Source organism: Chrysochloris asiatica, unplaced genomic scaffold, assembly GCF_000296735.1.
Source record: "Chrysochloris asiatica unplaced genomic scaffold, ChrAsi1.0 scaffold00465, whole genome shotgun sequence".
NCBI classification, from domain to species: Eukaryota; Metazoa; Chordata; class Mammalia; order Afrosoricida; family Chrysochloridae; genus Chrysochloris; species Chrysochloris asiatica.
Window position 1 is genome coordinate 275673 of NW_006408983.1, and position 25229 is coordinate 300901.

At 39.0% G+C, this 25229-nt stretch overlaps 1 protein-coding gene across 2 annotated transcripts in view; it reads right to left on the reverse strand.

The window, feature by feature from the left end:
• The window catches only part of ATP8A1 (ATPase, aminophospholipid transporter (APLT), class I, type 8A, member 1), a 290919-nt gene that overhangs the window by 6324 nt on the left and 259366 nt on the right, over positions 1-25229 (reverse strand). For both annotated transcript variants that reach the window (XM_006877299.1, XM_006877300.1), the window contains 2 exons: positions 14895-14983; positions 13674-13766 (listed from right to left, as the gene is read on the reverse strand). In XM_006877299.1, coding sequence (XP_006877361.1) covers positions 13674-13766; positions 14895-14983 — 182 coding nt within the window. The remainder of the gene's footprint in view (positions 1-13673; positions 13767-14894; positions 14984-25229) is intronic.

A 25229-nucleotide genomic window follows, 5' to 3' on the forward strand; every position in this document is an offset into this window, starting at 1 on the left:
AGCCAGAGTGCTCCTTGGAGGCCAGGATGGCTAAGCTTTGTCTCTCATACTTTGGACATATTGTCCGGAGGAAACAGTCGCTGGAGAAGGATGTCATGCTGGGTAAGGTGGAGGGTCAGAGAAAAAGAGGAAGACCAATAACGAGATGGATCAGCCAGGTGGCATCATTGATGGACTCAAGTGTGGCAGTGGTAGTGAGGTTGGCCCAGGATCGGACATTGTTTCGTTCTGCTGTGCATGGGGTCGCTATGAGACAGTTCCGACTCAATGGCACCTGACAACAACAATTCTACCTCTAGGGAACTACCCATCATTCCAAATGTATGAAATTTTATACCATCATTAATTATGGGCACTAATATTACTATCAAGTCATACTGTAAAACATACTGGTTACATGCTGACATTAAAAGATAGATTGACTTGTGTGAACAGCCCAACACAGCGTAAGAAGAGATACTTTCAATTGGCACAAAGATACCTTCTCACTAAAGCCCACCTTATTTATGACTCTTTGCCGGTAGTTTTACTCAGTCTTGTATGTATTTTGTTGTTGTTGTTGTTGAATATTTTACTATATTTTGGGAGACAGTCTATAGAGCAAATTAGTCTCCCGTTCAACCATTTATACACATTTTGTCTTGTGATTTCAGTGTGTATGTCCCCTCAATGTAGAATTTCCTTCTGGGTACCCATGTCCATTCTCCCATCTTTCCTCTCTGCCTTCCTGCCTTCTGAACTTTGTTTTGGGCTGCCCTTTTGGTTTTGTATGGTTGATTGTTCTGGGGAGAATGTTCCTCACAAAAGTTTATTTAAAATCTGTCCCTTGTTTGGATTCAGTTCCAGGTTTGAAGGGTGTCTACGAGCCAAAGTCTTGGGGGTTCCATCAGTCTTTATCAGACCAGTAATTCAGGACCTTTTTTGAATGTTAATTTTGTTTTATATTTTCCTCCCATCTAGGACCTTTGACTGTAATCCCAATTAGAATGATTGGCAGAGTGGCTGTGCTCCATACTTGCATGTTCTTTTATTTACAAACTAATCTGTGTAAATTACGAATTTCCTTGATGCAATTATACAATTATCATTTAAATCTTGCTAACTATTTTCTAAACACACCAAGATTTTGTAACTTAGGTATTTGACGGAGGTGAGGTATTAAGATATCATGTTTTCAGGTAACATTTTATTTAGAAACACTGCAAAAAATTAATGGAGGCAAAAATTTGATTACTATTCTGGAACATGCTGTCTTACAACAACTGATATTTTCAATTATTTTGGAAGACTGGCAAATTTGCATCTATTTTTATATTGGGCTGGCAAGCTATTTTGTTTGACTCATTAAAATGGATCTCCAGAAAGTAAATAACCATTCTTTCACGGAATGTTTTAATGTATATCATGTGAGAGCTGGTCTGTACTCGGTAGTGGTAGGGATAGTGAGGTGAACAATGAATATAACAGGCCTAATCCCTGCCCTGGAGGAGATAACATTTCCTCCTCTGTCACTTTTCCTTACAAATGTTGGACAGAACCATTATTACAGTGATGAGAACAGGCTGGGGGAAAACATTTGATACATCCCACTACCCTCAATCTCCATCAAAATATTTATATAACACTGAGCTAAAATCCAGTGTGAATATTGAGAAACACTGTTTCTTTCTATTAGTTCTGAGGCAATGCTAAAACTGCTTTTCATTAAGAGAGACAGTATAGAGAAAGACAGGGAGAGCCCACCATCACGGTCCATAGGGCCTAATTATCTGGCACCCTACACGTCTCTCCTCTCTTCGTTAGAAGAATTAAAAGGTATGGGCAAACAACAGAGATGGACCAAGCTAATGAGGATGGACCTGAAGATCCTGTGCTTAAAGTCTATTTTGTAATGGTTGATGAACAGATACTGGCTAATGTCTAGAGTTAGTCTTGTTAGCATCTCTGCCTGTTTATATGATGGATTACTTTAAACTGACAAAAAAAAAAAAAAAGATATTATAAAATAATTGCTTTGTCTCCAATGACCCCACAGTGCCCCAAATCCCGTTTTAAATCTTTGTGTTTTCTAATTTTCTTTACACATTTTTTCTAAGTTGAGACATTCCATACATACTGTTGAGGTAAGGCCCCTAACGAGCCTGGAGAGGGTATATTTTGAAGAATTAACATTTCTACTGCTAAAGATATTAATATTTAAATGAAGTAAACACAAGCTGTAAATAATCTTGTATTTATTAACACAATTATAAATGGTTTAGGTTTTCTGGCAAATGCTTGCCACAAACCTATAGGAAAAAAAAATTGTGTATTTCCTAATGCTTTGGATTATGGAATTATAAATGCTGATGTTCCCTAGAGCTGGATCGTGCCCATACAAAGTTAAGCAAAGATTAGGATTTCACATGTGAAATAAATTTTGTTCAATGAAAACATAGAGTGTGATCTCACCTACAACACTAAAGATCATCATATTTAATATTAGAGACCTATATGCTGTAAGATCATATATGTATGAGGGAGCTTCAAAATAAAACTAAAAGATAACAGAATACACACACAGACATATATGTGTGTATGTATATATATATATATATATATATATATATACATACACACATAAAGTCGGAAGTTCAAAGCCACCAGCTATTCCTTGGAATATATATTTGTTGTTGTTATGTGCCGTGGAGTTGGTTCTGACTCACAGCAACCCCGTACCGGGTTTCTGAGGCTGTAAATCTTTACAGGAGCAGAATACCTCATCTTTCTCCCGCAGAACAGCTAGTAGTTTTGAACTGCTGACCTTGAGGTTGGCAGCCCGATTGTAACCACTACGCTACCAGAGCTCCTATAAAGCACTGGACAACAAGGTCAGTGGTTCAAAGTCACCAGACACTCCTTGGAAACCTTATGAGTCCCTATGAGTCAGAACCAACTCAACAGCACTTAACTATATATGCAGTTATATATATATATATATAACTATATACATGAGATTATAACTATATATATGAGACTAGCCTGACAGGGACTCATAAGGTTTCCAAGGAGTGTCTGGTGACTTTGAACCACCGTGTGTGAACCACTGACTTTGTGGTTTAAACTGGCCTTGTTGTCTAGTACTTTACTCCACAGTGCCACAACACGACTCCACATATAATTTTTAAAGCTTACTGTATGTCTTAAAGTATAACCTTTACAAACAGCTTTGTCATGTTTCACGCAGTTGTAGTCAGGTGATCAGTCCCACTGAAACATTTGAAACTTGTTCTTTCAGAAAACAAACAAAGGTGGAGGAACACATCCTGCTTGTATGACTTTAGAGGCCTTACAGTTACGGCTCACTGATCTTGTGATTATCTTAGCAAGATTTCTATTTTTCTGTTCATCATTGCTTTTGAGTACATACTGCTTTTATTAGATTTGTTTTCTGCCATAATAACCAGCCAATCAAAAAATTCTTAATCAAAGTTTCTGATGAATTTGTACACGTTGTTGTGTACAACAAGTTAATTTCCATTCATAGAGACCCCATATAGGGTTTCCAAGGGCAGCTGGTGGGTTTGAATTGCTGATCTTGCAGTTAGCAGTTCAATTCTTATTTAACAGAGCCACACTGGGACTCTGAAATTATATTTAAGTACCCTGAAAATCCACCACTCGCCTGTCAGTTTGTCATACTGTGATGGCTTGTGTGTTGCTGTGATTCTGGAAGATATGCCCCCAGTACTTTAAATACCAGGAGGGTCAAACACTGTGGACAGGTTTCAGATGCGCTTCCAAGTGAAGACAGACTAGGAAGGAGAAGAGACAGGCTGCTTCCAAATAAATCACTGAAAACCTTATGAATTGGAGTGGAATACTGTCAGCACCAGAATATTGAATACTGAAACATGATGAACAGTACCAGAATATTGCTGATATATAGTGCCAAAACATGAGCCCCTCAGGATGGAAGGCACTCAAAATATGACTGGGGAAAAGCTGCCTTCTCAAAGTAGAGTTGATCTATGATGACGCGAATGGAGTAAAGTCTTCGGGACACTCATTTGCTGATGGGACACAACTCAAAATGAAGAGAAACAGCTGTAAACATCCATTAATAATCGGAAAATGGAATATATGGAAGTATGAATCTAGGAAAACTGGAAATTGTCAAAAAATGAAATGGAATGTATAAACATTGATATCTTATGCATTAGTGAGCTGAAATGGACTGGAATGTGACATTTAGAATCTGACAATCACATGGCTTACTATGCCAGGTATGACAAATAGAATAGGAAAAGAGTCATAGTCATCATCAAAAAGAATATACAAGATCTGTCTTGAAATACAAGGCTGTCAGTGATGGGATAATATCCATACGCTACAAGGAAGACCAGTTAAAACCAGTATTATTCAAATTTACAAAAAAACCACTAAAGTCAGTGATGATGAAATTGAATTCTATCAACTTCTTCAGTCTAAGATTGATCTAACATGCAACCAAGATTATTAGCAATTACTCATGATTAGAATTCAAAGGTTGGAAACATAGAGGAAGGATGAGTAGTTGGAAAATATGGCCTTGGTGACAGAAACAATGCTGGAGATTGCATGACAGAATTTTGCAAGACCAATGACTTCTTCATTGCAAATACCATTTTAATACAACATAAAATACAACTATACACAAGGACTTCATCAGATGGAATACACAGAAATCAAACTGACTACCTTTGTGGAAAGAGGCAGTGGAAAACATCCACATCATCAATGAACACAAGGCCAGGGGCAGACTGTGGAACAGACATCAATTGCTCACATGCAAGTTCAGGCTGAAGCTAAAGAAAATTTAAACAAGTCCATGAGAGCCAAAATATGACCCTGAATATATCCCACCTAAATTTAGAGATCATCAGAAGAACAGATTTGACGCATTAAACAGTAAAGACAGAAGACCAGAAGAATAGTGGGATAACATCAAGGACATCATAAAGGAAGAAAGCAAAAGGTCATTAAGAAGAAAGAAAAGATCAAAATGGATGTCAGAAGAGACTCTGAAATTTGCTTTCCAGTGTAGAGATGCTAAGGCAAATGGGAGAAATGAGGAGGTAAAAGAACTAACTAGAAAAACTCAAAAAGCAGCTCAAGAAGACAAAGTCAAATATTATAACAAAATGTGCAAAGACCTGAAGTTAGAAAACCAATAGGCAAGAACATGCTCAGCATTTCTCAAACTGAGGGAACTGAAGAAAAAAATTCAAGCTTCAACTTGCAATATTGACGGATTCTATGTTTGCTGAAAGTGAAGAGGACTCGAAACATTTATTTATGAAGATCAAAGAGCACAGCCTTCGATATGGATTACATATCAATGTCAAGAAAAAAAAAAATCCTCACCACTGGACCAATAAACAACATTCTTATCAATGGAGAAAAGACTGAAGATGTCAAGGACTTCATTCTTCTTGGATCAACTATCAACAATCGCGGAAGCAGCAGTCAAGAGATCAGAGGACATATTGCTTTAGGCAAATCTGCTGCACAGGAACTTTTTAAAGTATTGAAGAGCAGAGATGTCAGCTTGAGGACTAAGGTGCACCTGACCCAAGCCATGGTGTTTTCAATAGCCTCATATGGATGTGAAAGCTGGACAGTGAATAAGGAAGATCTCAGAAGAATTGATGCCTTTTGTGGTGTTGGAGGAGAATACTGAAAGTGCCATGGACTGCCAAAAGAACCAATAGATCTGTTTTGGAAGAAGTGCAGCCAGAGAGCTCCTTGGAAGCCAGGATGGCTAAGCTTCGTCTCTCATACTTTGGACATATTGTCCAGAGGAAACAGTCGCTGGAGAAGGATGTCATACTGGGTAAGGTGGAGGGTCAGAGAAAAAGAGGAAGACCCCTAATGAGATGGATTGGCCAGGTGGAATCATTGATGGACTCAAGTGTGGCAGCGGTAGTGAGGTTGGCCCAGGATCGGACATTGTTTCGTTCTGCTGTGCATGGGGTCGCTATGAGTCGGTTCCGACTCGATGGCACCTGACAACAACAACAACAACAATGGGTGCAATACTGATGGATTCTATGGGCAAAATATTGAATGATGCAGAAAACATCAAAAAAAAAAAGATGGGAGGAATACGCAAATTCACTGTACCAAAAAGAAATTGTTGATGTTCAACCATTTCAACACGTAGCATATGATCAAGAACCAATGATAGATACTGAAGGAAGAAGTCCAAGGTGCACTGAAGGCATTGACAAAGAACAAGGCTTTGGAAATTGATGGAATATAAATTGAAATCTTTCAAACAAACTGAAGAAGCACTAGAGGCACTTACTATGCCAGAAATTTGGAAGACAACTACCTAGCTAACTGACTGGAAGAGATCCATATTTGTGCTCATTCCAAAGAGAAGTGACCCAGGAATGTAGAATTCATCAGACAATATCATTAATATCTTGTACATGTAAAATTCTGCCTAAAGATAATCCAAAAATGGCTGCAAATGTACATTGACTGAAAACAGTCAGAGGTTCAAGTTGGATTCAGATGAGGACATGGAATGATGGATATCATTGCTGATGTCAGCTGGATCTTGGCTAAAAGCAGAGAATACCACAAAGATGTTTACCTGTGATTTATTGACTATGCAAAGGCTTTGTATTGTGTGGATCATAATGAAGTGCAACAACATTACAGAGAATGAGTATTCCAGACCACTTCACCGTACTCATGAGGAACCTGTACAAGAGGCAGTCACTCAAAAAGAACAAGGATACAGACACTGAATGGTTTAAAATTAGGAAAAGTGTGATCCAGAGTTGCATTCTTTCATCATGCTTGTTCAATTTTTATACTGAACAAATAATCCAAGGAGCTGAATTATAGGAAGAAGAATATGGCATAAGGATTGGAGGAAGACTCATTAACAACCTGCCATGTGCTGAGGATACAACCTTGCTTGCTGAAAGGGAAGAGGACTTTAAACACTTACTGACGAAGATCAAAGACCACAGCCTTCACTATGGGTTGCACCTCAATATAAAGAAGACAAAAATTCTCACCACTGGGTCAATTAATAACATCAAAATAAGCGGAGGAAATATTGAAGTTGTCAAAGCCTTCATTTTACTAGGATAAACCATCAATACTCATGGAAGCAGCAGTCAAGAAATTAAATAACGTATTGCATTAGGCAAATCTGCTGCACAAGACCTCTTTAAAGTGTTGAAGAGCAAAGATGTCAATTTGAGGACTAAGTGCACCTGACGCAAGTCATAGTATTTTCAATAACCTCATATGCATGTGAACGTTGGAGAGTGAATAAGGAAGACCATAGAAGTATTGATACATTTGAGTTACGGTGTTGGAGGAAATATTAAAAAGTATCATGGACTTCCAAACGATTGAGCCAATCTGTGTTGGAGTAAGTACAACAAGAATACTCCCTGGAAGCTAGGATGGCCAGATTTCATCTTTTATACTTTGGACATATTATCAGGAAGAACCAATCACTGGAGAAGGATTATCATGTTTAGTAAAGTACAGGGTCAGAGAAAAAGAAGAAGACCCCTAACAAGATGGCAACAGCAATGGGCTCAAATACAGCAGTGATTGTAAGGTTGACTCAGGAATATGCAATGTTTCCTTCTGTTGTGCACAGGGTCGCTATGAGTCAGTATTGACAGTAACAGGAACCCTAAGAATGTTAATTAATCAGAGCACTGATTTACTCAGTAATGGTGTGCTGCCTAACTTCAAAGTTGCCTATTGAACCTGCCAGAGTACTGGTGTGGTGCTGTTGGATAAGTACTGGACTGCTAGCCACAAGATTGGTGGTTCAAACCCACTAGTCACTCTTTGGAAATCTTATACAGGGTTGATATGAGTTGGAAACCACACTTTAACATTAACCTGATGCATAGCTCATAGTTAAGCTTTTTAATAGAAATTACTGAACTATGACTGCTAAGCTGATCTATAAGTTTTAGAGTAAGTTTTGACTTATTCTTCGAACATTTTAGACATAAATGGATTTCTACCATAACATGTGTCTCCAAAGCAATCTATTCAGACGATGAAACACAAAATTCCCCCCAAATTTCAATGTAAAATTGAATTTCCTCTACTTTGTCAGATAGTATGGTAATACACTATTTCTACCAAAAAAGTCTAGTTATTTAAATTAAGATGCTTTAATTTTTGAAAATAAGTTGAGAGATAAATGTTTGTAAATATTAATCTTTAGACAATGTTTATACATAGCATTTTATACACAGTTGGAACTTTCGATTAAAGCCCTGGAGAAGGACATCATGCTTGGTCAAGTGGAGGGTCAATGAAAAAGAAGAAGCTCGCGGTTATGGATTGATACAATGACAGCAACAATGGGGTCAAACATAACTACACTTGTGAGGTCAGCACAGGACCAGGCAGTGTTCCATTCTGTTGTGCATAAAGGTCGCTATGAGTCGGAACCAACTGGATAGCACTCAACACCAACACCAAAGTGAAGTACATTTTGTCTGTGGTATTCAGCTAGTGGTTAACTCTTAACCTAATTCTAAGACAACTTAAATAGAGGTTTTGGGCAAATGAGCAGAATAGCTCCAAGAAATTTATGTGATGCATTTTCTATGGAGCACTTGGTGGTAAGACAGTTGAATCCATTTTTCCCTCTTTGAGGCTCTCTGATTTATTTTATTTTGGGTGTGTATGTGCGGGAGGTGACATAAATCACAGACTCTTTAGGATTAAGACATCATCACATGAAACCTTCAGCCTGATTTATGAATGGTCATAATCACTGGTACAGTACAGACTATCTATCTAACTATCACGTGGCAAACTAACTATCACGTGAAGGGGCTTACTGTAACTTTATTAACATATGAACATGAAGAATTGACTCCTAAGGATAGTAACAGAATTACTTGTGGCCTTTCCTTAATTGTTAAAATTTCATTCACAATTTTGTGAGTTAGAACCCTTACCACACACACCCTTTTTTTTTTTGAGGGAAGGAACACTTACTGAGATACTATTTGTGTCAGGCATCTGGACTGATGTTTTCATAAACTCTGTGTTTCAGATTTTGAGATGAAGATGGAACTGGAGGGCGGAGGAGGCACCTTCTGAGTATTCACTGTGCATGAAGAACTGGCTAGGCATTTGTATTCACTAAGTTGCCGATTCTGTACTGAGACTTTGAAGCTAAGTATTATTTCCATCGTGTACACAGGAAAACTGATGCAGAGTGGTAAGTACTTAAGTCAAGATAGTGAGAGATGGTTTTTGCTGCTCAACCCCATTCTTGATAAAGTCACCAAAGGAAGCAAAAGAGTGAATAGTTAGGGGAAGGGACTCTGGAATCACCTAACATTGACTCAAGGTTTACTTCTGTCACTTTGGGAACTTATTTTACACCTCACTTTCCTCATCTGGAAAACATGTAAATGATTGATCTGTATAATATCATGTGAAGAATTTTTGTTGCTGTTATTAGTTGATAATGAGTTAGCTCTAAGACATGGTGAGCCTTGTACAAAAGAACAAGGCCCTGTGCTGTCTTCATGAACACTGATATGCTTGAGCCCATACTTGAAGTCGCTATGCATTCTGAGTGCCTTCGAACCTCAGGGTTCACCTTCTAGCACTATGTATACTGGACAATATTCAATGGCGATCTATATGGGTTTTCAGTGACTTCTTTTCTGAAGTAGATTGTCAGACCTATCTTCATAGCCTTAGTTTGGAAGTTCTGCTGAACTTTTCCAACATGGGGACACTTCTGGTATTTGCATTACCATAGCAGGAGTCCTGGTGTGGCACTGTGGGCTAAGGCGCTGGAATGCAAGGTTGGTTTGAGCCACAAAGTCAGTGGTTCACACTCACCAGCCACTCCTCGGAAACCCTACACAGGGTCGCTATGCGTCAGAACCAACTCAACAGTACTTAATAGTAACAGCAATCATAGCAATATATACGCCACCACGCTACCACAAACTGATACAAGTGTGGTGGACTACATGTGATGAAATGAAATAGTATATGTGAAGTACATGCAGAGCGTGGCATGACGTAAGCACTCAACAAATGCCAGAACAGTTATTTATAAAACAGAGGCACAAACTGATATGTGATGTGCCCCTTTGGCCTAATGAAAGGGAGTGAGAGCTGAAAACCAAGGTGTTGGCGTGAGTTGCCAGCCTGACACTTCTTCCATTGTGTCAAACTCAGTAACAGTGAATAACTAGTAAGGTGACATATAACAAGGCAAATTAAAGAATTTTTTTTGTTTAAATAAAACTTTAGCTGATTTATAGACTTTAGTATGATGAAAAGTATAAGGAAAAAAAAAGCTAATTCTTACCATTATAGTCTTAACATTATTATAGGATGCTTTTAACTAATTAAAAAAATTCATAATGTTTTATAAGTTTAGTTGATTATATTAGTAGTCTAAGCTTGCTATTTTGGGAATAAGTAATCAAGGGGACTTCAAGTTTATGAAGGAATGTTCATGATTATTAGCCGTTGTTGTTGTTGTGAAATGCCATCGAGTCGATTCTGACCCATAGCGACCCTGTTTTAGGGTTTCCAAGGAGCAGCTAGTGAGCTTGAACAGCCAACCTTGAAGTTCAAATGGCTTTGCAGTCTGGCGCATTAACCCACAGCACCACACTAGGACTCCATTGGAGAGATGCAAATCAAAACAACAATGCGGTATCATCTCACACCAGCAGTAACAGCGAAGTTCAAAACAGCAGAGGACAATAAATGCTGGTGAGGATGTGGACAGACTGGGACCCTCCTACATTGCTGGTGGGAATGTAAAATGATCCAACCACTCTGGGGAACAGTATGGCACTTCCTCAGAAAGTTGGAAATAGAAATACCTTATAACCCAGCAAGTCCTCCGCAAGAAATATGATCCAGAGCACAAGTAGATATATGCACACCAATGTTTATCGCAGCACAATTCACAACAGCAAAAAGATGGAGACAGCTTAAGTACCCATCAATGGAAGAATGGATAAACAAATTTTGGTACATACACACAATAGAATATTATGTTACTCTGAGGAATAACAAGGAAGCTGCAAAACACTGTGTAACATGGATGAACCTTGAGGACTTTTGTTAGGTAAAATTAGTCGGTCACAAAAGGACAAATATTACATAAGACCATTATTGAAAAAGCTTAAGAAAAGATACCCATATTTAAAGAAAAAAAAAATTTTTTTAGTTGGTTACTGAGGTTGGAGGGAGGGGATGGTATAGTACAGGTTAGGGGATAGACACATCATAGCTCAGGTGTTGATGAGGGCTATACACAAGAAGGGAGGAGAGGGCAATATACAAGAAGGGGGAGTAGGCTGGAAAAACAAGGTAGATAGGGGAACACTTAAGTAGGTTTGCATGGGCTAAATGGGAGAGAGGTAAATGGTGATGTATACTCAACCTTGGAACAAAGGGCTCTGTGATACAGGGATTGAGACATAGTCTGAATGGGTAAAAGAGGAGAAATAATGTTAAGATGCTTGACTGTCTGATGGATACTGGCTTCCCTTGCCTACTATTATAAAATGGATTGCTGGTGTGGTGTTGTTGGTTAATGCGCTGGACTGCAAAGTCCACTTGGAACTGGGAGGCTTGCAGTTCAAGTTCACTAGCTGCTCCTTGGAAACCCTATACAAGGTTGCTATGAGTCGGAACTCGATTCGATGGCACTTAACAACAACACTAAACTCATTGGAATACTGAAAAGGGGTTGTATAGGACCTTAGGTGGAATCCTGAGCCCTATCCAGAACCTTCTGAGGTGGGACATTCCCACTAGAAAGAACATGAGACCAACCCAGCATGGCTAAAGGAACAGAAGATACTTCTTTAAAGAAAGACTAGCAGGAAGAAATAAAATCAAAACCAAAAATGGCAGTCTGATTGGCTATTAAAAGAACAAGCAAGCTGTTTGCTGGGGAGCCACCAAGGCAAGCAATCAAGTCCCTTCAGGACAAAGCCCACTCCAAGACTGAAACTCAAATGAAACACACTAAGCAAACATGTAATCTTGATGGTGACTGTGTTGGTCTACGTTTGAGTGGAAGTGGGGGGAAGTCAGTAATGAAGATACAGGCTGAGTTCAACCATGTTCCATAGACTCCTGTAAACCTTGAGATGAGAGCGAGAAGAGGAAGGGCTGGTTGGTCCAAAGTTTGGGGCAAGCTGGAAATTCTTGAGCCCACAGACATTGGGGGGGTGGTTAGAGCTGAGAGTGAAGTGTTCAGCTGATATGAAGTGGGGGGATCTCCCACAAGAACATCCAAACTTGCAGATCATACCCATTTAGCCTAGCTTTAGTGGCTTCATGACCAGAGCTTGACTAGCGGAAGGTAAAGAAATTTGATAAAAGAAGCAAGTGTAAGTTGCTACAATTTGATTAACTTGACCTATACTTATGGATGTAACAGCTCAAAATACCAGACACGCTTGCACATTTTTAAGAGGAAATTTAGTTTCAGAGTGTGTAGGGGGGGAGGCAGAATCCCCACTGAATAGTTTTCATCTTGTCTAGATGGGTCTGGTGAAAGGAGATGGGGATAGGATTCTTTTGATTCAGTAGTGAGTAAATGTTATTGTGACTAATTTTGATTGTCACAACTGTAAAGGTAGAAGTTGTGTAACATAGAGGGGGGAGTAGTTAATTTTACATTCCAGGAACAGAAGACTGTAAGACCATCAAGGGAGAAGAGCATGTGGAATGTGGGGATTTCACCAGAGACAGAGGCAGAGATGACGACATGGAGAGAGGGAGCAACTGAGGACTCTAGACTCATGGAAAGAACAAGGCTGTGTGCTGGCAGCCAGGAGGCAGGCTTGCAGAATGTGCCCTTTGGTTTTTTAAATGGTTATATATTTCTGAGTGTTTTTGTGTACATAAAAAACAAAACAAAAAACCCCCCACAAAAACTCAGAGGGAATAGAAACAAATACTGTTGATTGATAATGCATGGAGGGGATTGTACTTATCGCAATGGAACAAAATACAATAGGATGAGTGCAAAACTTATGTTCTACCATGTAAACCATCACTCAACTCACAATAAAAGCTTTTTTTTTTTTTAAAAAAAAGGTAATATAATTTTTCCGTGAACTTTTTGAAGCCCCCTTGTATTTAATGACCATCATGTATTAGGTACTATGGTACAGGCTTCATGTAGCATGCTTTATTCAATTCTTACAGCCATTGATGAGGTAGATATCATCACACCCATTTTGTAGAAGAGAATATGATGGCTCTGTAGCATTATTCCACTTGGCTAAGGTCATTTGTAGTTGTTGTTAAGTACTGCCAAGTTGGTTCCGACTCATTGTGACCTGTATAGGGTTTCTGAGGACCAGCTGGTGAATTTGAACTGCCGACCTTGCAGTTCAAATTGGCCATGTGGTCCAGCGCATTATGCCACAGCGCCACACCAGGACTCCGGATAGATAAGGTAACATGGGTTAGTAAAGGACAAATTAGATTTCAATTTTAATCCACAACTCTGACTACAAAAATTGTAAAGGATACAGCCAGCAAAAAGGTAATGACAGCTTCACGTTTTATCACTTACTCCCAACCACAAATAAAAGAGATAAAATTCACTTGCAAAAGAACATATTCAGGGTGTATTTTACCTTTTTCCAAGCACAACTGCTCCTGGGTCTTGAGATTTTGCCTCCAGCTCCTGAACTTCATCTACTAATGTTTTAAAAGCAGTCCTCTTGATACTGCAAAGAAAGAATTTCCATGGAAATCCCTTTGTGAAAACTAAAGACTTTCAAAAACTAGTATCTGGTGTACTATCATGCTGCTGATAAGTTTAACAGTAACCAAAGGATAAGGAACAGTTTTTCAAAAGAATACATCTAAAATACAACAGGGCTTAAAAAAGTTAACTGAAAAAATGGAATTAAAAGATAATGGAATTTCTCCATGAATTTTTCAAGCCCCCTCGTATTAGTTGTTTTAAGTACTAAGACAGTCATGGATATAATGGTCATAAAATAAATGGATGATGTCTATAAAAGTAAGACTCTTATAAATATGAAAATAAACATATGAAGTGAAACCTGTGAGAACTGGAACTTGATAGGACTGTCTTGCTTTTCTGGGTCTCACAAAGTTTCTGCCTTTCACAGTTTTTCTACCATTTTTCTATCACTTTCTATTAGAAGAAAATAGTTGTGTTTTCCACCTCTGATCAGTTTCTGCCTTACTCAGATTCTGGTTCTGCAGGCTTTACTGTGTATTTATTTCAATAATACCTTTTTCTGGGGGACAAATTAGCTTTTTAAAATTTGAGAAAACCTTACTAAAGCTTTTTCTTCTATTGTATACTTTATGTGTGTCTGCAGTTAGGTAAGCAACAAATTAAAGTTCATAACTAAGAACTAAGATTTGCTAAAAAAAAAAAATGTGTTTAGAAATAATACAATTCTTCTACCTTGTGCGGGTTTACAGATTGATTTCTAAAACAAAAAATAAAAACTAAAGAAAACACTCTAATGTAATTTCCCTTAATGCACTTCTTCCTGATGTTAAACTGCTTTACTGTTTATTTGATCTTTTCAGTTAGTTTTTCAGTTCTCAGTCATTCCTGTCTCCTTTATTAATGCATTCATTTAGAAGTAATTAACATTAAATAAAAATAGAATATTATTCCTATTCTGCTAATTCTATATTATTAAGGTGATGCTTCTTGTTATTAAATACTGTTAGAGTCGGTTCTGATTCCTAGTGACCCTGTATACGGTTTCCAATATTCGAGGACCCAAAAAGCCTCATTTTACACTTAGATAAATCTGAGAATTAATATACAATTAAAATACATATACATAACCGAATATTATACTTACACTTTATATGCCACATCAAGAAGTAAAGATGCCACCGGGATAAATAAGAGGCCCATCCAAAACACTCCAGAACTAAACAACATGGCTGCCTGCATAAATCATCAGAAACATTATTACTTTAAAATTCCAGACAAACACCACGGACAGTAAGGATGTACAGAATTTCAATACAATGTATGAATAGGCTGAATAAATTCAATGGAAAATGGAATGAAAAGATAATGGAATTTCTCCATGAACTTTTTGAAGCCCCTTATACTTACAATTTTTTAAATTAAGATACAGGAAAGATTATTATTCTATAAGAAAGTATATAACTGAATTCAAACTTGTGCAATATTTAGAATAAAAAATGTCAATGTGGTAAAACATGCAATGACTATTTTTTCCCTCAAGTAGCTAGAATGGAAAAGTTTTAACACGAGTAAAATCTTTTTATATTTTTCAGTGAAATTTTTATTGTTGGGGTTAATACATAGCTTGACCTTCTACTGGAGTTCATGTTTTTGACCCAGATTTAAACATACTCTGAATTAGATTGCCTTACAATTCAACAGGGTCAGGGTGAGTCAGAATTGACTTGAAGGTACCTAACAACACTACAGCATACAAAAGGAGTTCCACTTAGAAACAAAATTTACTCTTCCTGGTACTCAAATGAAGAGATCTCTGAAAATAACAATTTGATTCTCTTTGGCAGGTTTTAGATAGGAATAATTTAAATTTTTGTTCAATGACTTACGTAACTTGTGTTAGTGCATACCTGTTATTGCTAAAATCTAAGAAAATGGTAGTGTAAAATCCAAATAATACCTAAGAAAATACTTCTTTTATATTAAATCCCACAATGTTATATTAGAGCCCTTCAGGCTCCAAAGAAAATGATTCTATGATTAATAAATTATATTAGCTGCTTGCATTTATAATAAAAAATCACTTTGTAATGGAATTAGATTAAAGAGAGCTTAAAAGGAATAGTGTCATTCAATAACACCGAAAGAAATCCTTTGTTTTACCTTTTTAGTCTATATGTTTATTTAAGTTAAATTTACAGCATCTACATAAATTTACAAATTCACTGCTGTAACTTCTTTTAAAAACAGCCAATTAGTTCATGATATTTATAATCTGCAACCTACTATAAAACTTAACAGCTAATTTTTTTTTTTAAACAAGGTGTATCAGGAATTAAAAATGATCCAGAATTTTACAATCTTATAGACAGTTTCACAATTATACATAAACAGTCCTAATCAATCTATTTTTATCAAATATAAAAATTATGAGTTTCAAATTATTTTGTATATTACCTATTCATTTGGGTTTTCAACTGAGGACAGCGGACTGCTGTTTCAATTTGTCGTACATTAATAGGGGTTATTGCCTGCCCGTTCAAGGAAGCTAAGCTTTCTCCCTATAGAGGCAGGATAAAATAGTTCTGAACACTTGTCTTTAAAATAAAACCGTGTCATTAAAATTTTTTCAGAAAATAAAATTTGCCAAGTGGATTCAATGGATGGCATGCATATTCTAGATGAAAAAGAGTGTCATAAAAGTCACTTTATTTTATAAGCAAAACATGATCTTTGACATGTTTGCTGACATCCTCAATAGTGAAAACCAACATTAACTATGTAATAGGAAATGTCTATCAGGGTTTTGTTTCGATTGAAGGAAGCTTTCTAGTAAGGTAACAACTGTAAAAAAAACAAAAAACAAAATTTTTTTTTGTTTTTCTTCCAGGGGGAAAAGGTAAGACGCTAAATGGTATAACAGACGAACATCACATTTACTTGGTTTAATTTTAATCGATTTTAATTTGGGGGCATGAGAGAAGATTTATTCTTGCCTTTGCTACCTAAGTATTAAATGTCTGCCTGTGGGGGCGGGTCCGGGGCAGAAGTGGTGGTTGGAGACTGGCTGCTAATTCTGACCATTGTGATGCTAAGTATGAATGGGGGAACAACTGGTGCCCACTATTCCACTATTCAATCCACCCAGCCGCCTTTGGCTTTACAAACGAACAACATGAATTGAGGGGAAAAAAGTTTTTCTGCGTCATATCTGAAAGCCTGTCAGATTTTTTTTTCTTTTGCAGAGTTAATCCAAACCTAAAAGATTTAAAGCCGACATTCGCATTAAAGACAGAGAGTCTCTTTGTATTTTTTGGATGAAGGGGGTGGGGAATAAAATCCCACAGAGGTATTTCCTTCCTTTCTGTACAAGAAAGCTCCCCCTCACTCTGTAGAAACCATTTTTGTCTCAACTTTTCACATCTCTCCACTCTCAGGCAGGTCATCTGGGAAAAGGCAAAGGGATCCCCACAGACAATAGCAGTAACAGGAGCCGCCTGTTCGGGGCTGGGCGCAGGCTCCCTCCAAGAGCAGTCTGTAAATTGCTCCGAACGTGGGAGATGTGTGGGCCATGCCAAGTGGCCCCCACCACCCCTCCTGGAGGCCCTGTGAAACCAAATGGAATCTGCCACAAAAGTGGCCCCCAGGGGACTTGAGAAAGGACCAGCCTAGAGAGTTGCAAAGCTGGTAAAGCAGAAGGACACAGGCCCTGCGTGGGGAACAAATAACCACTTGTCTCTGCAAAATGAAGCTGATTCCAAATCGGACCACGAGGACCTCAAAAATAAACCAATGCTGCCTGGAAAACGTAGGTTTCCACAGAAGAATTGTTCTGAAATTACCATGTGAACTTGCAGAGAAAAGGCGTTTGAGAAAGTAAGAGCTCAAATGCTTTTAGCTAAGCCAAAGGGGCTTGGCCAGATAAGAGGAGCTTGCCTTCTGACCCACAATGGGGTGATCCCTTAGCACTTAGGTTCCCACACTACAAAGAATCACCTGCTTCCCTCTTCCATGTTCCCAAGTTCCATCTTGCATGGGAGATGATTTAAATGTGCTCCTTATCTCAAAATATTTTAAAAATGTGGTTCTTAAGCCTGCTGTTGTTAAGTGCTGTCCAGTCGGTTCCTCCTCACAGCGACCCTGTGTAGGGTTTCTGAGGTACAGCTGGTGATTGCTGATCTTGCTGTTCAAACCAACTTTGCAGTCCAGCGCAGTAACATGCAGCGCCATACCATTCAACTCCAAGTGGTGCTTCTTGTTAAGAGTCACTGAGTCAGTTCTGACTCATGCAGAAGCGCTGCTGGGGATTTGAACAGCTGACCTTGCAGTTAGCAGACCAGTACCAATCCTAGAGCGCCCTGCCAGGGCTCCCAAGGTAGTGACTTATCCTTGATTAATATACAGAAACTTTGAGAAAGAGTAGGGCTATCCTCACAAATCCAAGTGGAGCAGGTCTGGTGGTAAACAGCCCTGGCATTAATCCTGGCTCTGCCCTTAATTTCTGAGTCTCAGTTTCCTCAGCTATCAAATGAAGTGACAATTACACCATCCAGCAGTACTGTTAAGAATTGCACCAGATAAAGTTTGCAAATTGACTGCTTTCATTAACACTGGTTATTAATAAAATTTCATTTCTTCATTTCAATGTTTAAATTTCTTTAAATGCTCCAGTCTTTATTCTTTCTAGTGATCTGTATAATTTCCATCCTTTGAACTTCAAGGAAGAAAATGTTTACCATTTTTATAAAATTAAGTGCATGCCAGTATACAAACTTTATAATTTATCACAATATTCTATGTTTGTTTTATAGAACATTTGGAAATGCAATATTGAAATGTAGGTTAAAGTTACCTGACCATTAACAAACTGCCATCCATCTCCATTTGCTAATTTAAGGCATGGAAAGAAGTTGCTTGTTTCATAGAAATTACTGGACATTATACGGGCATAAAATATTAATTTGGGAAGAGAAAAGTATTATAGTGCTGTAAAACTTGATTAGCTATTTATCTAGATGGGGTGATAAGATAGAGTAACAGAAATTCCTGAAGGGTGAAAGACTTCACATTAACAACAATAAAAACATTAAAAACCTAGAAAGTGATTATTTTAACTGGGTAAAGCTTTATATAAAGGTTTTCAACACTTAAAAATGGTAATGAAGCTACGAAAGGAAAGTATTTAAAGAACTAATTTCTAAAACTGTAGACTTTTACATGTTCCAAAAAACATTAACTAAAAAGTAAAAGATGAGTCTGAAATTGGGAGAATGATTGCCACAAAATACAATATCTGATGATAAAATAGACCGTTTATCACAATAAGAATAGTTAAGATTCCAATAGTTAGACAAAAGACCTGAAAAGGTACTCACAAAAGAAGAAATAGTATCATGGAAAAACACTGAACTTCTATGTATCCAAAAAAAAAAAAAAAAATTACCAAATCAGATCAGATTAAAAAAAAAACATCACTATCAAATTTGGGGATGAGGGGTGTGGGAGGCAGTGTTCGGGGAGGCAGTATTTATAAGTTATCTTCCCACCAGCAATGCACTGTTGTTGCTCGGTGCCATTGAGTCAGTATTGACTCATAGTGACCTATGTACAACAGAATGAATCACTGCCCGGTCCTGTGTCAACCTCATAATCATTGCTACATTTGAGTCCCTTGCTGCTGCTACTGTGCCAATTCATCTTGTTGGGGGTCTTCCTCTTTTTCTCTGATTTTAATAAGCAAGATGATTTTCTTTAGGGACTGGTCCCTTCTGATAGTATGTCTGAAGTATGAGAAACAAAGTCTATCTGACATTCCTTTGGGAAAGGTATCCAGGCATGTGCACGAAGGACACAAACAATTCATTCCCTTTGATAATTCAATTTTTGGAACTATGTACCAACATTTGGTACAGGTTTTGCATGCAGGTTGGTATCTCATGAAATTGTCTATGGTCCTGAGTTCTGTATTTTTCTGACAGGGAACTGTGGTCCAAGGTTAAGCCAAGGAGTAAACACACCTCTTGGAGAGAGAGTCCCAGCACAAAGCAGCAGAATTAAGGTTTTGTGAAGACACAGGAAAAGGGCACTGCTGTTGTTATTAAGTACTGTCCAGTCATTTCTGGGAACTCTGGTAGCATAGTGGTTATGAATCGGACTGTGAACCAAAAGGTCAGCAGTTCGAAACTACCAGCTGTTCCGTGGGAGAAAGATGAGGTGTTTTGCTCCTGTAGAGATTTATAGCCTCGGAAACCCTGTACAGGGTCTCTATGAGTCGGAAGCGACTCCACGGCACAAAACAACAACAGTCGGTTCTGACTTGTTTTCTAAACCACAGTTTCCCAAATGTATTTATCCACCATAGAATGCGTTTTCCCACAAACTGCGTTAATAGCATCCCTTGAAACTAACTTTGGGGAATACAAATATTCACTGTGGTTTCTTTCATACAGCAAATACTAGCGAAAACTAGTAGGACAGTATAACACAAATGTACATCCATATGAAAAAATACTCTCCCAGCTGTTAAAGATACTGTTCACAGAATGCAATTATTAGGAAACGGATGGTTTTGAAGATGTATGAATAAAGCAAAAAGTAAAATACCTTGTCATTTTCCCCGAAAGTTTCTGGTATATAAACATCCTCCCTAGGCGGGTTGGTGGGCTCTATTGTCAAATCTTGAAGGAGCTCTGGTAGCGTAGTGGTTACGAATCGGGCTGCGAACCTTAAGGTCAGCGGTTCGAAACTACCAGCCACTCCGTGGGAGAAAGATGAGGCTTTCTACTCCCGTAAGGATTTACACCCTCGGAAACCCTGTTACAGGGTCGTTGTGGGTGGGAACCGACTTGATGGCACTTAACAACAACAACATTGTCAAATCTTAGATCTCTCACCTATACTTAAAAACATTTGATTGTTTTATTGCCACTTCAAACCTAACACATTCCAAACTGAACATCACTACCTTCTCCCCAAAGCCTACTTTCCTTTGTGCAACATAATCAAGCAATGGTATCATCAAAGGTTGCTTAAGATAGAAACCTGGGCTTCTTTCTTGAACTGTCTCTTTGCACCACATTCAACATATCACCAAGTTCTCTGTTTCTACACTTTAGCACTTTTAGACCATTACTCTAGTCCAAAGTATTATGATATCCTGTCTGCCCTACTGCAAAAGTCCTCCAGCTGGACTCCAGGACTCCAGTCTAACTCTACTTCCAGTCGGTCTGCATACTGCAGCCTCGATTTTTAGCAGTTCACGAATTAAATCCTTTCAATGGCTTCTAATCACCCTCAGGATAGAGAATAAAAATCTTTAATTTGGTTTGAAGACCTTTCTTACTCAACTTGATTGCTGTCCCAATATCATCTCTTGAGGTACATGTAAGGAGCTCTGGTAACATAGTGGTTAAGAGTCGGCTGCTAACCTCAAGGTCAGCAGTTTGAATCTGCCAGCTGTTTCATGGAAGAAAGATGAGGCTTTCTGTTCCTGTAAAGCTTTACAGCCTCGGAAACCCTACGCAGGGTCGCTATGGGTCAGAACTGACTCCACAGCACACCATCACCACCAGGAACAGGAAATGTGTTTCAGTACCTGGAATGCTCCCATGCTTACTTTCCTTCTGGGCCCTTGCATCTGTGATTCCATTTGCTCTTCAATTAGATGTCACTTTCTTTCCTTTTTTATAGTGCAGCTGGTGTGGTACTGAAGGTTAATGTGCTGGACTACAGAGTCGGTTTGAACCTCAAGGTCGGTGGTTCAAGCTCACCAGGCGCTCCTTGGAAATCCTATACAGGGTCGCTATGGGTTGGAACTGATCTGACAGCACTTAACAACAAACAATAATACATGTTACTTAATTTTTTTGTTGTTAGCTGACATCAGCTCTTTCCCCAACTCATGGTGACCCAGTGCACAACAGAACAACATGCTGTCTGATCTTGTTCACCTCCAATGTCAGCTGTAGACCAGACTGATGCAATCCATAGGGTTTCCAATGACAGATTTTCAGAAACAGATCACCAGGATTTTCTTCCTGGTCTGTCTTAGTCTGAAAGCTCGGTGAAACTTATTCAGCATTAAAGCATTCCCTCAGCCTTCACTGACAGAAGTGTGGTAGCTATAGTTGAGGGGCATAGCCAGGAATCAAACCTTGATCTCCTGCGTGGAGGATGAGAATGTGATTACCAATCCACACTGTCCTCTATTAGACTGAGTTGTTGCTATTGTTAAGTGATGTGGATCAGTTCTGACTCATAGAGACCCTGTATAGAGTTTCCGAGGAACAGCTGGTGGGTTTGAATTGCTGACCTTGTGGTTCAAAGTCCAGTGCTGATCATACAGCACCACACCAGGAGTCTAGTTAGTTGTTGTTATGTGCTGTTGAGTTGGTTCTGACCCACTGCAACCCTGTATAGGGTTTCCAAGGAGCGGCTGATGAGCTTTAACTGTCAACCTGTAGTTCAAATCAACTTTTCAGTCCAGTAAATTAACCCCCAGTGTCACACCGGGACCCCCAGAGTCCAGTTTATTCTACTTTGTTGTTAAATACTGTCAAGTTGGTTCCGACCCATAGCAACCCTGTTCCAAGGAGTGCTGGTGAATTTGAACAATCGACCTTGCAGTTAAAACTGACTTTGTAGTCTGCCACATTGGCCCACAGTGCCAGACTAGGACTCCATTTAATCCAGTTTGTTGTTGTTGTTAGGTGCCATCGAGTTGGTACCGACTCACAGCAATCCTATGCAAAACAGAACCAAACCCTGCCCGGTCCTGGGCCAACCTCACAATTATTGCCACGCTTGAGCCCACTGATGCTGCCATTTTGCCAACCCATCTCGCTGGGGGTCTTCCTCTTTTTCTCTGAACCTCCACCTTACCAAACATGATATCCTTCTCCAGTGACTGGTCCCTTCTGACAATATGTCTGAAGTATGCAAGATGAAGTTTGGCCATTCTAATCTCCAAAGAGCACTCTGGCTGCACTTCTTCCAACACAGATCTGTTTGTTCTTTTGGCAGCCCATGGCACTTTCAATATTCTCCTTCAACACCATAACTCAAAAGCATCAATTCTTCTACGGTCTTCCTTATTCACTGTCCAGCTTTTGAATACATATGAGGTTATCGAAAATACCATCACTTGGGTCAGGTGCACCTTAGTCCTTAAGCTGACATCTTTGCTCTTCAACACTTTAAAAAGGTCTCGTGCAGCAGATTTGCCTAATGTAATATGTTGTTTGATTTCTTGATTGCTGCTTCCATTGAGTGTTGATAGTTGATCCAAGAAGAATGAAGTCCTTGACAACTTCAATCTTTTCTCTGTTGATAAGAATGTTGTTTGTTGGTCCAATGGTGAGGATTTTTGTGTTGTTTACATTGAGATGTAATCCATACTGAAGGCTGTGCTCTTGGTCACGTTGTTGTTGTTGTTATGTGCCGTGGAGTCGGTTCCGACTCATAGCAACCCTGTACAGGGTTTCCGAGGCTGTAATCTTTACGGGAGCAGAAAGCCTCATCTTTCTCCCGTGAAGCAGCTGGTAGTTTCAAACTGCTGACTTTGCAGTTCGCAGCCCGATTCGTAACCACTACGCTACCAGAGCTCCTTTTTGGTCACGTTAGCTGACCCTAAATTGTGTTTCCATTATGAAGTACTGTATGACTCATTCTCTGATTGCCTCTTTGTTTCCTCATAAGATTAGAATCTTTCTAAGGAGTGGAAAAGGATCCTTGGTGGCACAAAGATTAAGCTAACTGAAAGGTTGGTGGTTCAAAGCCATCCCATCGTTCCTTGGAAGAAAAATATGGTGATCTGTTTCCAAAAGGATTACAACCTAGGGAACCCTGTGGGATAATTCTATTCTGTCACATGGAGTTTCTGGGAGTTGAAATCAACTTGATGACATCCAGTAACAACAAGGGAAGAAATATATCTTGATTTACCCTTACAACCCAAGTGCTTAGCCAACACGTAGGAGCAGAATAAGTAAATTCTTACAATTTAGCATTTAGGGAGATTAATCCACTAGTACCTTGGGACTGTGTTGATGAAATGTGACATTTACAACAGGCTTGGCTTTCTCGTACTCGGACATGAGCTTGTTCTGGGAGGAGTTAAAACTAAATGCTTGTGTGATTTGGGAAAAGGGGAGAAGAGGTAAGTTCAGCTCTTCCAATTTGTGTTGTCTTTTCTGCCAAAAAAGCTGAGTGAGATGCATTGAACACTAAATATTTTAAGCTATGTATTTTTTCCCAATGGAATCAACAGAAATATTTCAGTGATTCTATGGAAAATACGACATCTAGAAGTATTGGTAGTTTTTGAGGGTGGGGTGGGCGGATACAGACTAAGTATGAAGAGAAGAAAGTCTAGCAGGAGCACAAATGAAGGCTTTTATTAACTACACAACATGAAAACTTTTCTATGCCAAGTGAAAAAGTAACAGAACCTAAAATTCCACTTCTCCATTATCAGTAAATGCAAACTTGATCCTTCTAGCTGCTCAAGACCCAAACCTAGTAGTCAGCCTTGTCACTCCCTTTTCTCTTAGACTGTGCATCTAACCCACTGGAAAATCCTATTTGTTCTACTTTTTAAAAGCTACCCAGAATTCAGCTGCCATCTTTCACCTAGATCCTAAGAACCTTTGTGATCTCCTTGCCTTCATCTCCAGTCTACTCCCAACAGAACAGTTAGAGCAATCATTCACGGACTCCTTTGCTCAACCCTCCAGGGATTTTCCACTTCCCATCTTCCTACCTCAGCCTCTGCCTTTGTATATTTGCTATGGCCACTTCACCATGAGTCCCCTGTTTGGGGGAGAGGGGTGGTAAGCAGCTCTTACTGCCTCGGTGATTTGGGGGTTGCTTCAGCAACATACTCTGTCTTGCACATCTGGGTATACCCACTTCACCCCTAGGCTCCCTGACTGAAGACACCAGCTCTGCTGTTCTGGTAACATCTTATTACTTGAAAACTTGTGAACATTTCTCAAAGTGTCTGTGCACTCAAGGCCTTGGAAGCACCATAATGTGACACTAGAAAGACCTCTAGGTTGCCTGACCCTTTCCCTGAGGCCTTTCTATGTGAATTCATGATGGTGCCTGGGTATGACGTTAAATTTGGTGTCCCATCCGCATCCCTGGGGCAGCACTAAATGATGAACTTGCTACTCTGTACCTGAACTAGTCAGATTCTAAGCCCATATGAATGTCAGCTTGAAGATGTAAATTCCTTCTGGAATCCTCCAGGGTGCACACATCTTCAGCAGTGGGGCTTGCAATAGCCCTCTGATAAAACCTAAATATGGAGAAATGTAAATGCCAAGTTCTATGTGCTTAAGCTGAGTTCTATGAAGAAAAATGTGGCATCAGGAGGAAGACTCATTAACAACCTGCGATATGCAGATGATACAACCTTGCTTGCTGAAAGCGAAGAGGACTTGAAACATTTACTTATGAAGATCAAAGAGCACAGCCTTCG